General features: G+C 38.9%; 1 protein-coding gene across 3 annotated transcripts in view; it reads right to left on the reverse strand.

The window, feature by feature from the left end:
* SLC23A2 (solute carrier family 23 member 2) overlaps positions 1–14,515 on the reverse strand; it is a 102,539-nt gene that overhangs the window by 58,721 nt on the left and 29,303 nt on the right. For 2 of the 3 annotated variants that reach the window (XM_077805601.1, XM_077805599.1), the window contains one exon: positions 5,138–5,415. In XM_077805601.1, the coding sequence (XP_077661727.1) occupies positions 5,138–5,242 (105 nt within the window). In that variant the 5' untranslated portion in view covers positions 5,243–5,415. Of the gene's footprint in view, positions 1–5,137; positions 5,416–5,554; positions 5,612–14,515 lie in introns of all 3 variants that reach the window. The other variant, XM_077805600.1, reaches the window with a different exon arrangement.

Genomic DNA, 14,515 nt, shown 5'->3' on the forward strand with positions numbered 1-14,515 from the left:
CTTAGGTATGTATATGGCTCTGGACAGGACGCTAATAAATAATTATAAGCAGTCCTTTATTCCAAGGCTCACCATTAATAACGTGATGTACAAGTCTCCTTTCCTCAACCTAAGACTGCTCTGGATAAAACACCAGCGCTTTTAGAATGAAGGATCCTAGGAACCCAGATAATCTCTTCCTCCAGCACACTGACACTCAAAATCATTGTTGTAGCTGTCAGCCCCAGGATATTAGAGACACAAAGTGGGTGATATCTTTTATTGGACCAATTTCTTTGTGAGAGAAGCTTTCGAGCCACACAAGAGCGCTCAAGAAGAATAAGCATGAGCACACAACTACAAACATTAATGGCAGCTGAAAAAAAAAAAAAAAATCAAACTGAGTATTTCAACAGCAAAAGCACGTGGTGCTCCCAAAACAGGGATGCTTTTATGATTCCTTTTTGTTGGCCTAATTGTCTGCCTGTATGTTGCAATATGATTTTTCCACCCAGTCTTGTGACAGGATTTCACAAAAACTGTACAAAACAAGTGATAAACAACTCAGGACCATTGATGGGGTTTTTCTGTTTGAAGCACACACAACACAGACCATCTTCTGTTTTCCACATAGTGGTATTTACAACAGAACTTATGGTACACAATTTATATTCAAAGGGCTCTTATTTTCCCATCACTTACCCTCTACTTCTTTTACTTTTGGCCTATTTTAAATGAGTTTCACAATGCTGGATGTATTGACATACGTGTGATCACAATTTAGTAGTGATGTATATGTGAATAAGCAACAGGAAAACAAAGAGCTACATAGTAATAGTTTTTTTCTAGTATTGGGTTACTACAGTGATCTTTTACCAAAGGGGAAAAGAATTGTGCCCAACGAAACGTAACGTATCAAATATTCTCCCTTCAAAATTTCATAGATTCAAACTACAGCTGTTCCTGGACACTGCTCCTCCCTTCCTCATGAGAAATAGAAGTGATATTTTAAAGGATTCTCAAAGCAGAAAGGTAAACAGACAAGCCTTGATAAGATAAAACATTCTTATCACTACGGCCTTATTTCATTCATATACTTCCTACACCAACCAAACTATTTGCACTGAATCTTGTGGTGACTGGTTGGCACGGGTGCGACAACTGCTGAAATACAGTGTCCACTTCCAGTGCCTGCAGTTCAAGAAGGATGTTGATGAACTGTAGCGCGTACAGAGAATACCCATGAGAATGATTAAAGGATCGAAAATCATGCCTTATAGTGATCGACTCAAGGAGCAATCTATTTAGCTTAACAAAGAAAAGATTAAGGAGTGACTTGATTACACAGCCGACATGGGAAACAAATACTTAATAATGGGCTCTTCAATCTAGCAGAGAACAGTATAACATGATTCAATGGCTGAAAGTTGAAGATGGACAAATTCAGACTGCAAATTAGAGTAATTAACCACTGAAACAATTTACCACAGTAACGGGAGATTCTCCATCACTGACCATTTTTAAATCAAGACTGCATGTTCTAAAAAATCTGCTCTAGGAATTATTTTGTGCAAGTTCCCTGGCCTGTGTTATACAGGAGGCCAGACTAGATGATCACAATGGTCCCACCTTTCTGGCTTTGTAATCTGTGAATACCTCTCTTCTTCCTGTGTACATGTTCTAACGCTAATAGCATGACCCCTTTCATCCCAAACATATGCATATACTTTAACTGAAATATTTGCAGGGTGGTTTTTTTTTGTTTTTAACTGCTTGAGTTGTGCGTGTGTCTGACTGTCATTACACGGTTACAATAAGAAAGATATCCAGGTTCAAAGCTAATCTGTAGTGCGTTCATGAGCGTAACTAGCTACTGCCTCTTACACATCAATTTATTGGTATTAAATTTTCAGTTAGAATTCTAACAGTATTCTTTGGGCACCTACATCTTCAGGCTAAATTTTCTTTTTTTCTGAACTGTCATGGGGATGGACTTGTTTAAATTTGGTTTCATATTTTTACTTACAGAATTTATTCAAATTATAACTGGATTTCAAATATATTTAAAACCCAGGACCCAGACAAAAGTCTGGAGCCACACCTATCTGATGATGGTTTATCCTTCTGAGAAGCTTATTCCTTTAGGAGGTGTCACTTCACTGTCTTTGGTTTGTTTTTCCCCTTCAGAAAAGGCAAATCAATAAAAGAACCACTTAGATCGAAGTTTAGTGGAGATGTAAGTGCTGCTAAAATCATATTTGGATATCCAGGTTTGGAAGTAGAACAGTGATATTAGCAGGGGTGATTTACTTTGAACAGGTGCATGCTGAATAGTGAGGAAACTGCACGCAACATCAAATCCCCAAAGTCTCTACTTCAGGAACTCTGAAAAATTATTGCTTCCTAAACCTCTGTGAGGAAAAGTCCTCAATTGTCCATTTGCAGTTACATTTGATTACTTTTTCCTACTATAATCCATTAAGTGCAAAGCACATATTTAACAAATCTGATTTCTGACATTTTACTTTGCTACAAATGTTCTTCGAAGAAGCTCACATTAAAAGAAGTGAGAAGACAACAAACCAGTAAGAGAGAAATTATATAGCACTGTCTACTGATATAAATAGTATACAATAAACTGAAGTGAATCAGATGGAGCTCTTTGGCCAGGTAAACTTGTATCAGTTGACTTATGAAATCTGCTAAGGGAAGACCCAATCCTGTTACCAATTAAGCGAGAGAGTTATGACTTCAGTGGGAGTAGAATTTGGCCAAAGCAAGGAAAGGACAAGGAAAGGCGGGGGAGATGCAGAAACTTAACAGGGTCATGAAAGAATCAAACAAGTGTAACCCATGCCTGCATGGTGTGGTACTCTGTCCCCCTCTAGTGCACGTAGACCATTTAGAGATTGATGCGTCTGCTATAGCCTTGGTTAAGAGGCATGCGGCTTTTGGCTCATGCAGTAGAGGCTCACACACTTAGCTTCAGGGATCCCAGGTTTGATCCCAGCCAATGACAGATCGTCAGCGTTACACAAGCATCAATGGAGCCTACTGCTGCAGTGTTTTTATTTTTCTCTCAACCCTCTGAACAAACCTACAGCCCATGGAGGTGGGGGGGGACATATTCTTTCACTCCGCCCCCCCCCATCCCACTCCTATTCACCCCAAATTTATACTTTGTGAGGTTATCACTGATAGGCTGCTTCCCCACACACATTTTTATATATATATTATACACTCACCCACATATATATTTACACAGACACACACAATATGGGAATGGTCAGGAGGAAAACAATATTTGGTTGGTCCACAAACACAGGGATTCATGTCTAACCTGCATCTTCATGAAAATAATATTTGCACCTTTCATATTTGCACAATCTTTGTATAGGTCACTAGGACCATCAAATAGCTGACTCAAAAGAGCTCTGTTCATGCTGCTCCCAACAATCGATGTCTTTATAAATAAATAGCCCCTAGCACTAATATTTCAGAGGTCAAACATTTGCAGAAGCAGGCCAATATTGCAGGATTCAAAATGAAGACTAATTAGAGGGAACGTCCTACCCAAGCGTCAACCTTCTACTCTTAATGTCACCAAGCTCAGCATGCTGGTTCTCTATTTTGTTGACTGTAGAGAGATACTAGGACACGGTAGAGTTAATCTAATCAGAATTTTTAGAGATGTGAGACTGATGACCGTGTGGACAGCTATATCAGGAGCAAACAGTGGCTAAACATTAGCTCCCGGAGGATAATATCAATAAGATCTCTCTCCCTTCCTCCTGAAACCAAAAATCTGATAAACTGTATGGAGATTAGATAAATAATTCAAAGTTTACCCACCACATGTGTCACTTCTTAATAGAAATAACGAGAAAAGGAACAAATCTGTGGAAAAGCAACCAGAAATATTTTTAATGTGAAACGCAGAAGAGCAAAATTATAGATCTGATTGGGGAAGACACCTTAAATTCACTCATGTTTCTACTGGAAACCCCAGTTCTCTTGATGGGGCAAGAGAACCAAATGCTAATGCAGCAGCATTAGTCAAGTGGCAAAGCTTTCTTTATTTCAAGCTCATTATCTTAAAACACTGACATCCAGTGGAGTTGAGGAACTGATCAAGACGTTCCAGACCAGGGGTTCTCAAATTGGGGGTCATGACCCCTTACGGGGTCACAAGGTGGTTACATGGGGGTCATGAGCCATCAGATCCATGGGGCTGACAGCCCTGAGCCCCCATTAACCACCACCCCCTCATTTTATATGTGCTGGGGCAATTTCAGAGGCTTGCTGGGTGAAAGAGGTCACCAAAATAAAAAGTTGGAAAAAACACTGGTCTAGACAGTCAAGAGAGCTAACACCAACAAAAACCACTATGATCCCATCCACAATGTGGCAAAACTGTGGTATCTACAATTGTGTTAAGTCTATAAGATGTAGACATTAAGCAGATACAGCACAGTTATGGAGGTTTGGTGCTAAAACTCACCTATTAAAAACATTTAAACAGGGTTGCAGTTAGCATAACTATGCTTCCGGAAAAGCTACTAAAATAAATTACCTCAAAGTGGTTTTGTACCTACGGCACAATCCTTCAGCATGAAAGGAACCATGGCACTGTCTGGAATAATTCAGTGTCATTTACTTTTCACCTCAGTTAAAATAAAATTTCTTTTCATCTAAGTAATGCCATCACTGCACACATTGTTAGTGTTTGTTTTTCTGAACAAAAACATATTCATTGCAACTATTCATAATATGGAACTACTTTCCCTACTTCAATAAAATTCTATTTCCAGACAAATTACAGCCTCAATTTCCTCTCAATAGATGCAATTTAGCCAGACGATTTTAAGACAAGATTCTTCCCCAAAAAAGGGTGAGTAGGTGTATACTTACCAAGAAACATATCTTGAGACGTGTCAGAGAGCTATATCACAATAGACATTGAGGATTCAAGAATTTAGCTCACTGATCTAGTAAAAGTCTCTTCATAATGCAATGCCACTCAGAATTTGTATATCTAAAAAAGCTTAACTGCGTATCTGGACACTATACTTAAGCCAACATAAACCCTGATAAGTGAACAATACAAAAACTTTTTACATATTATTTAAGGAAGAACATTCTTGAATATTTTACTTACAGGTAGAGTGAAGAAGGCAGGATGCTTAGATTCATCTTCATATTTGCCCTCTGTTGAGCTTCCAGTCTCCACTGATTTAGAAGCAGTGTTCTTGCCAATCCCCATGGTTTCCAGAATGCTGAGGACCGTCACACAGTAGCTCAGTTGAATTTTATGAGACGGGAAGGTGGAGAAGAACAGGGCAGTTTACAGACAGCAGCACCCCCGGAAGTTAGAACGGCACCTAGTAGTCAAGTTCAAGCATTAGGTCCTGGAATTACCTTTAGCTTCGATGGCACCTAGAAACAAAGAAGTGAAACTAATGAAATTTTTTTTCATGATGACGAAGCATATTTGTAATACTTTATGAAACCAAAAAAAAAAAAGTCACTGTTTTATAAAATTCAGTAACAGCCACAACCGTTGTGAGTGCAGTACCGCTTTATCGAACATCCCATATGGAACATTACGATGATCCACGTCTCCCATAAAAACCTGAAAGAAAGCAACCCCAATTTTAGCTCTCCAACATACAGCCTGCTAAAAGTTTAGGCTCTGCCAAAAAAAATAGAGATCTTTAATTTCTCCCAATTTTGGATACAAATCAAGGCCACTTACTGGTTTGCTCACCCTTTCCCCAAAATCTGGAGCGTCATTGACTTACAAACACCATTTGCAGCATTCTGTACACTATTACTGTCTGAAATCCCAATGTGAACAATGTTTTACATGTTACACTAGCCTACATAGACACACATCTGCAATTTACTATAATACCCATGTACTTTATCTTGAGTGTTTAAGCGAGAGAGGTTTCCCTTGGGAAGGGTTTCTTTGATTATTCTCTCATGCTGAACAGTCGTTTCCTGAGAGGGAGGGATGTACCTCGTATCTTGAAAAAGTTATTTTCACCACCTTCAAAGTACTGGAGACTTGTATTTTTAGGGTTTTTTTAATTCCACTAATTTAGATGGATTAGGACCATTTGTAAAAAACTTTCTGCAACCAGAAAAATCCCATCCTTTAGGGTGTGGAAGTATGATGATGCAATTAGCCATTATTTGTTCCTGCCAGTTACGCTTCTTCAAGAAGTAAATCCTACAGACCTAGACACAGGTAAACCTGATCTTTCAAGGTAACCCCCTGCTGCCATTTTAAAATAGGAAAAACACACATTTAGCTTACTGAGCCTCATGTTGAGCACATTCCTCTGCTATAGAAACTTTGTTTTAACCTAAGATTGAAGATATTAGAGCCCATTGCTGGTTATAGAAATTTAGTTCAAAAAGTTTGTTGGAGAAGACAGCTGTTCGAGGATGCAAAAGTGATTGTTTTAGGGCCTCTACAGAACTGAATATGCATTTTACATAACACTGTGTAACATATTTGTTCCCTTACTCCCTTTGGGATGGGGACATTAAAAGAAAAATCTTCTGTAATTCGTCTCCTTTTAATTTGCCAAACCGACCACTGCAATGTACCCGCCCCCATGTTCCCTACTTAGATAAACATCCCAGCTCTTGCAACAATCCAAAACCTGCCATCCCCAAGAGTGAAAACACAGCCTGAATATTCAACCCCAATTCCCCAACTGGCAATGCAGAACATCACCACTAAGTTCCCGGGCCAGATAAGCCCTGTTTTGACATTATTTAATGTATTTGGTGATATTCTATCATCAGACACCTGAAAATAAAAATCAGTTACAGGCAAAATGCAAAAAGACTAAACCACAGAGAAAGAATATGACAGATCACAAAGAGGAATGAGAAAAATACTCCCCACCAAAAAAAAAAAAAAGGACTATCAAGGGAAATTTCTGTGAAAGCAGCCACAAAATTGAAACAGAAGAAAAACCTATGGTACACTGGCAATGACATTTTCAATTAAATTCCTGAGGTGGAAAGGCAGTGAATGAATATTCAAAAAGAAGTCAAGAGGAACAAATCTCAAAACAGCCACATAACTAGTCCCAACCAAGTATTGACTGTTTATTCTCTTTCCTAAAGGTTGTCTAGCAAAATGCCAGGAGTTTAATGTCTGATGCAACTGCAGTAATAATGACACTTGAAGTGTGATCTGTTCTGCACATGGCAGAGCTGGGGCTGTGTCCGGAATAATTATACAATACCTCAATATTTAAGAGCTAGTTCCAGTTTAAGAACTGTCCATTTGCTAGTCGATTCTGGTTACTCTGGTTGGCAAACAATTTAGTTTTAAAAATAATTTGACATTTAGACAGCCAAAAAATAAACACAGATATAAAAAAAGTGCTATTTGAGCATTGAAATGAAAGTGAAGCGCTCCTACTAGAAAAGTGAAATGGGCTCAAAAGTAGTACAGTGTTTTCTTAACTCAAAGGCTTAGCTAATAAGAGCCAGTAATTAAATTAAAACAAAACATTAAGGGGATACAGGCAACTCGTTCTTGTAGTTGGAACTTTAAATTAAAAAAACAAAAAAAGAGAGCCAGCCCAAGTGCTGAGTGTTTGGAACACCCTTTTATAAACTAAATGTTTCAATCCCCACCAGATGCACATATTTCCACTCGAAAAATATGACCTTCCAGAGATGGAGAGTAACTAGTTTGCTTCTAATTTGTTGACACTGTTGACAGCTCCAAAAATAATGTGGTAAATGTTAGTGAAAAACCTACTGGAGACGTTCATCGTGTCTGGATGGCACAAAAATAGAAGAGAACACAAAGATGAGAAAGAGACATGGTGTGGTTATGGATATTTTTTTTAAACCCACAGAATTACAAAAGAAACAAAAAGGAAAACAAAAATGGGATAGAGATTGCTGTTCTTTGTGCAAAAAAGTTACTTACAAGGAAAAACAGTGAGAGTGACTAAGTTTTTGACTACACGCACAGTGTGCCACTTTAACTAAAGACCAGTATAGTTTATTCCTGTACAGGAAGAGAAAGAGTAATAAATTATACCAGTCTAAACTTACTCCTGGGGGAATTCTGTGCCAAAACATTAAAGTTTCAGCACCAAAAAATAAAGATTCAGAACCAAAAATTAAAAATTTGGCACATAGTACTTTAAAATTCTGCAACATTCTGCATATTTTATTTGTCAAAATAATACAATATAATCACTCTGGTTTCAATTATTTTGGTAATTTCTTTGAACTACAATACAATGGATGGAGAATGGGAGTGGGGAGCACCGGCAGGAATACCCAAACCCCCTTGCCTAATAGTAATGTAAACAGGTTTCACCCTCTATTTCTAAAAGCAGCAAAGAGTCCTGTGGCACCTTACAAGACTAATAGACGTATTGGAGCAAAAGCTTTTGTGGGTGAATACCCACTTGGTCGGGTGCATGTAGTGGAAATTTCCAGAGTTTTTAAATTTCTTTTATTTCCAGTTATTAGTCAACAAATATATGCAGCCATATGCTCAGTGTTAGATTATAGTCAACTGAAGAGCAAATGAGGACTGGCGAATCAAACTCACAATTTATATTGGCTACTGACCATCTCCAGAAAAGAAAGTAGCAAACAGTTCACGGAGCACATTTTGATAGGAAATTTTTTCAGACCGAAAAGTTAGACTAGTTCTAATCACTAAAGCAACATAAGCATTTATAAGGCCATACTGTCCTTTTACCCACTGCAGCATTGCTAAAAATAGAAGTGTAGATGAAGCAGCGCTGGCTTAAGCAATGCCTTAATAGGTGCCCAGATTTCTGGGCAGGCTTATACTGTCCGCACTGAAGCCCATGTCACCACATCTCCACTATATTGTTTTATTTAGCAATGCTAGCATGGGTATGTCATAGTGTGTGTAGATAGGTAGGTAGATAGATAGGTAGATAGATAGATGCAGTTTGGGTAGACATATCTCCTGTGTCAGTCAGAGAGTTTTTTGTGCTGCCATATCCTGGTCAGCCTCTCTGATCACTTGCCCTCTCCCTTCCTGCCAGGGTTAGCCTTTAACCAGTTAGGATCTTTTGATCTAATAGGGTGTCTGCGCTGTGATAAAAAACTCATAGCACCAAGTCTCATGGTCAGCTGGTCAGCTGATAAGGATCCATGAGGCTTTGCCTGTGGGGCTAAAAACAGCAGTGTAGACATTACGGATGGGCTGAAGCCCAGGCTCTGAGATCCGCTTTGCAGGGTCTCAGGGCTCAGGCTCTTGCCCGAGCCCTAACGCCTACACTTTAAATTTGGCAAGCACCCCAAGCCCGAGTCAGCAATTCCAAGTTAGGTGATGCAGTGCTCCTTTTCATTTTCTCCACATGAACCCTTTAGGTTCAGCCTTTGGCAGCATAAAGCACCCTACCTTGGATAGAGTCTGGAAGGTAAATTCTCCCACCAATTGATGGCCCAGCCATTATCTTAACTCCTTTGAAACTGGGTTTGTTTTACTTTTCCTGGGTTCTGGGTTTTATCTTTCCTGGGTTCTTTTACCCCCTTAAATTTAACTATCTGCATTCAGGCAGATAATACCCAGCTGAACAAGGTAAGCCACATATAGTATTCTTTTTAGAATACCAACATTCTCCCAGTTTGTCATTACAGCATTAAGTTATCTTCTTGTGAATATTTCAATTGCAAAAACTTTCCCAACTTTATGAAGTTGGGAAATGGGAACCTTAGAGTGAAAAGGTCATTAACATACAAACAGAAAATTGTGCTGGAAGAGTATTTGTTCAGATTCAGAGTTGTGGGGTCTTGTGAAAAACTTCAATCTTTCGCAGTTGCATCCAATGAAGTGAGCTGTAGCTCACGAAAGCTTATGCTCAAATAAATTGGTTCGTCTCTAAGGTGCCACAAGTACTCCTTTTCTTTTTTCAATCTTTTAGGCTGCTTAAATTGGCTTTTATACCCAAGACACATGTCTGCGGTTTATCCCTTACAGAGGCTGAAAGGGGTTTACTTGAAATGGATGAAAGATCTTTATCGTCATCCTTGCTTCTTCCCACTTGACTCAAAGAACTCCCTTATGAACCAGAGAACAAAAAAAAATAAGTAAAAACATATTTACATTCATTTCTACAACACATATTACAGTATTAGAGTTTCTTTTAGGAAAGACATGGAGAGGAGAGAAGGACCATCACCTTTTAAGTACAGTGTTAATTAAAGCACAGATATTAAAAAAGTAATCTCTGTCCTCTAGACTGCGAGCTGCTTTCAGCAATTACAATGTCTTTCTTTCGAGCTACTGAAAACTTAAGATGCCAGCTCTCAATAAATAAGCTGTTAGATTTCACAAGCTGAAAACTACCAAGGGCTTGGCAACAACAGAAATCACAAAAATGAGCAGTTTATTCTGAAATGAAGACTGCACTGCATTCAGGATGTATTGTAAATGCTTGGGTGTTTTTGATCTGTTCACTTCTTTTCCAAAATCATACTTAAACATTAATCCATTTGGCAGATGCCTAGCTAGGAACCCCAGGTCCACAGCCTTGTTTAAACTGCTTTATTTGAACACTAAGAGCACTTTCAATCCTGTAGGATTTTGAAATCCTAAATTCATCTCATCGCTGAAATGCTGACTTCAAGCCTAAAATTCTGGTTTGACAATCCTCTATCACCATGGTAAAAATCTGAAGACATTCAGCTGATGGAATTTTTTCAGAACTTTTACACAAGCAGCAGCTTTATGGTATTTATGTAATAATTAAATTCAGACAGCAAAATTTACAAGACAATAAAGAGAGGGGTCGGACGCAGATCTTTGTGGGATTTGAAAAGTTTTACAATTCTGCTGAACTACCAGAATGAACTACCCAGAAGGATCACGGCAAGAGGCTATGGAAAATTACTACATTTTAATGAAGTTTGATTCCCCACAAGTACTGTAAAACTCGACAGAGGCTGACTAACGTCTAGGTCCCTAGTAATTTACATTTCTCATGTTGTGAACAAGTAGTATCCAGCTTCTCTAAGAAGTAGGTGGATTCCACTTCATGTCAAGTGGACATTCTTGGCCTCGAGGAGTTTTCCTTTTTGACTATGATTTACATTTGGTTTGTTTGGGTGGGGCAACAGAGGACTCAAAGGACAAATTGAACGTCCCCTGCCACACCTACGAGTGAAGAGGGAGAGTGATCTACGGTACTAGAATACAGCCACTGTGGTAACCCTTAAGGTGCCCAGCCTTACGGTGGGACACTAACTGCTTGTATACACCACCACTTACTTCGGTATAATTTATGTCACTCAGGGGTGTGAATAATCCACACCTGTAGCACTTCTAGTGCAGACTAGCCCTAAGGTACTGCCCTGCGCTGGAGCACTGGGCAATGCGTTTTTGTTCCTGGGGTCGGGGGGGAGAGAAAAGGAAGGGAGACGTGGGCTGCAAAGCTCTTATGGGATGTGCCACATGCCCTGAGAAGGGAGGTGGAGTGGGAGACAGCTGCCCTTAAAGGCCAAAGAAACCTCAAGAGCTAAGTGAGTTCCATCAACCTCACGCTAAGAAGCCCAGAATACTGTAAGATGACACATTCAGAGAGGAGTGAATCATCTTAATTATAGGCTAAAGAAATTTATTTTTTTTTTCTTTAATTTAGCCCTAATGTTGATGTACGCCACTAACTGGCCTCTTCCACAAGTTGATACAGGTCATGCCTGCTCTACTAGCAGATATTTGAACTAAGATCAACAACACTTAGCTTTGCTGCAATGTAAAATAAGCCCAGAACATCTATATTACAGTGGTCTGATTTTCAGAGGTACCAAGCCTCTGAAACTTCCATTGGCTTCAATGGTAGTTGAGAGTGCTTAGCACCTCAGAAAATCAAGACATACTATATTTAGGGACCCTGTGATGTAGACATCTCTAACCTCAGGTTCTGAGTTTGAAAATATTTCTTTTCCCTATGGGCTTGAGACAGAGTTGTGGCCTGGAAAACTGACTCTTAACATTTCAGTATATGTACTGATAAGACAGAAAATATCGTTTGGAAACCGACTGGAAAGTGGAAAAGATTAATATTCGAGGTCATCCTTCTTTAGCTTGCCAATATACAATTTTAGCAATACTGCAGCATTAAAACCAACAGACTGCAATTAAGGACAGCTTTCAAGTCCTGCTGTACCAGGCAGAAAGCCATGAAAACTTTAGGCCTGTAACCAAATCACTGGATTTACTTTGTTATCTCGAAAAGAACTGCACCTAAGCCAAGTAGTCTACATTGTTCTGCAGCAGATCCTTTGTGAAGGCATATTAAAGAGGGAGCAAGGGAGGAGACTGCATTCAGAAGAACAAGATCCCATACAATTTGGCTGCCAGCAGACATTTACATTTAAAGAGGTGAGAAGGAGGGGAGGACTCAAGAGTATGGCTGCCAGAGAGTATCAAGGGAGACTCATGCCACACAAGATAGTGGGGACACCCCCCCCCGACATTGTAAAAGAAATTCTGCCTTCGACAAACACTGAATTGACCTGATTAGAGAAACAAGACTGGTTTTCAACATTCTTAACTACTGAAACAGGTAATTATGGAATGTGGAATGTTGTTGAGGCTCTAATTAACCAAGTTCACTTACTGGGTATAGCTGTCACTTGCCAGATAACCAATTAAAGACAAAAGCAAGGCAACTCCCAATTAATCACGGAATGGTAGCTTTATCCTGATTGTTACTGGCTTTGGTCAATTGTCAAGTCAGTAATGACAAATTTCAGTGTTTAAATTTCTCTAGCTGAAGTACAGATTTTTAAGGAGACATTTCCATGATATCAAGATCCTTTCGACTGAGTAAATGTGAGTCACCTTTTGCATATTTGTCTTAATACACATGAACACAACACAACTGCATCCGATGAAATGAGCTGTAGCTCACGAAAGCTTATGCTCAAATAAATTTGTTTATCTCTAAGGTGCCACAAGTACTCCTTTTCTTTTTACAACACAACTGCTCTTTTACAGACATTCTGACATATGCTGTCACAATAATTAATATTTCAAGTCCCACAGAAATCAGACTCTGGGCACAATTGTATCAAGTCCACAAAATGGACATACTTTTAACTATTCAGCATGAACATTAGTTTTTCCTGATTAAACAAAGCTGCAGTTTATGTTCACGTATTAAAAAGCAAGAAACTAGTTTTTTTACATTTAGATTATAAACTGTTTAGGGCAGAAACTCATTTTCTTGGTAGAGTGACTAACAAAATGGGGCTGTCACGTGTGATTGAGGCCTCTAGGCACTACCATAAATAATAAAGTTGTGTTATCTATCAGCCTAATCTAGCCTGCAACATTCTGGTTTTTAAAATGAAGTATTTCTCTGCTGGAGGGTAAAAATTTAATCCCAACATGAAAGTTCATGACCAAGTTATGAAAGACTGAAAAAAACAAAGCTCAAAGAAACCTAACTTCTAGTTGAAGGATTATCCTTCCAGTTATGCTGACAAGTGTCACAATAATTATATGGTGGTGCCCCAAAACCTGTCTAGCTGACATAACTCAAGGTTAATAAAGCCCAATATGTACTGAAATTAATATATATAACTTGAGCAAAATACTGATTGGGGAACAATCCTACAAGATGCCAATTCCCCTTAACTCCGATTGGCTCACAGGATTTGCCCAAGTAATTAATCTTATAATTGGTGCTTAGATAGGAGCCTTATAAATTTGTAAATTAACAGTTTAGGTCCCCATTCTGCAAACTGTTCCAGGTGGGCAAAACCCTGAGCCCACATGAAGGAGGGACAGCTTTGCTCTGCACGGTGTGAGGATCCACGCTTGCAAGATCAGGTCCTTAAACACTGTACTTATTTTATTTTTTAAACTATTTTTCTAGTTCAGTCTGGGAGAACAGATTTTCCACAGGGTATCCCAAACTGGAGCCTCCTTCAGTTAAAAGGCAGCTTACAATTTGTTTTCCTTTTACTGTACACGAGTCCTTTACAACAAGTTTTCCATGACAGGGACTAAAACGTAACAAAGGTCTGCAATATCTCGGAAAAAAGGCTTAGCACTCAACAAACAGCACCATTCAGATGCTTACAAGGCAAGTATGTTTCAAATCCCTGATGCAATACTTTTGAGTATCATCGCTAAAAATCCTTTATGAAATAGGTGTCTTTGCTCAACAGAAATGTTGGGACTGTACAGAGAAGTGGATAAAGGGCTTGGCAAGTACCCCAAAAAACTAATAAAAAATTTGGCCTTTTAAAAATAGATTCAAAGGACATTTAGGTGACTCTTGGGTACTGAGTTAGTTTCTTACCTGGGTTTTGAGATGAGGGTGCTTTAGAACTAGTCTTCAAAAGAGAACATAGTATTTTCAAGTGGTACGGTATTTCGACTGTCATACAAAATAATCTATAGAATTACGATTCCAGGAACATCCCATCCATCTGAAGCTAAGAATTTCTGTGGAGTCAACGGCTATGTCTATACGACGGCTCTTACAGTAACACA

This window comes from Eretmochelys imbricata, chromosome 26 (assembly GCF_965152235.1).
Source record: "Eretmochelys imbricata isolate rEreImb1 chromosome 26, rEreImb1.hap1, whole genome shotgun sequence".
In the NCBI taxonomy this organism is placed as follows: Eukaryota; Metazoa; Chordata; order Testudines; family Cheloniidae; genus Eretmochelys; species Eretmochelys imbricata.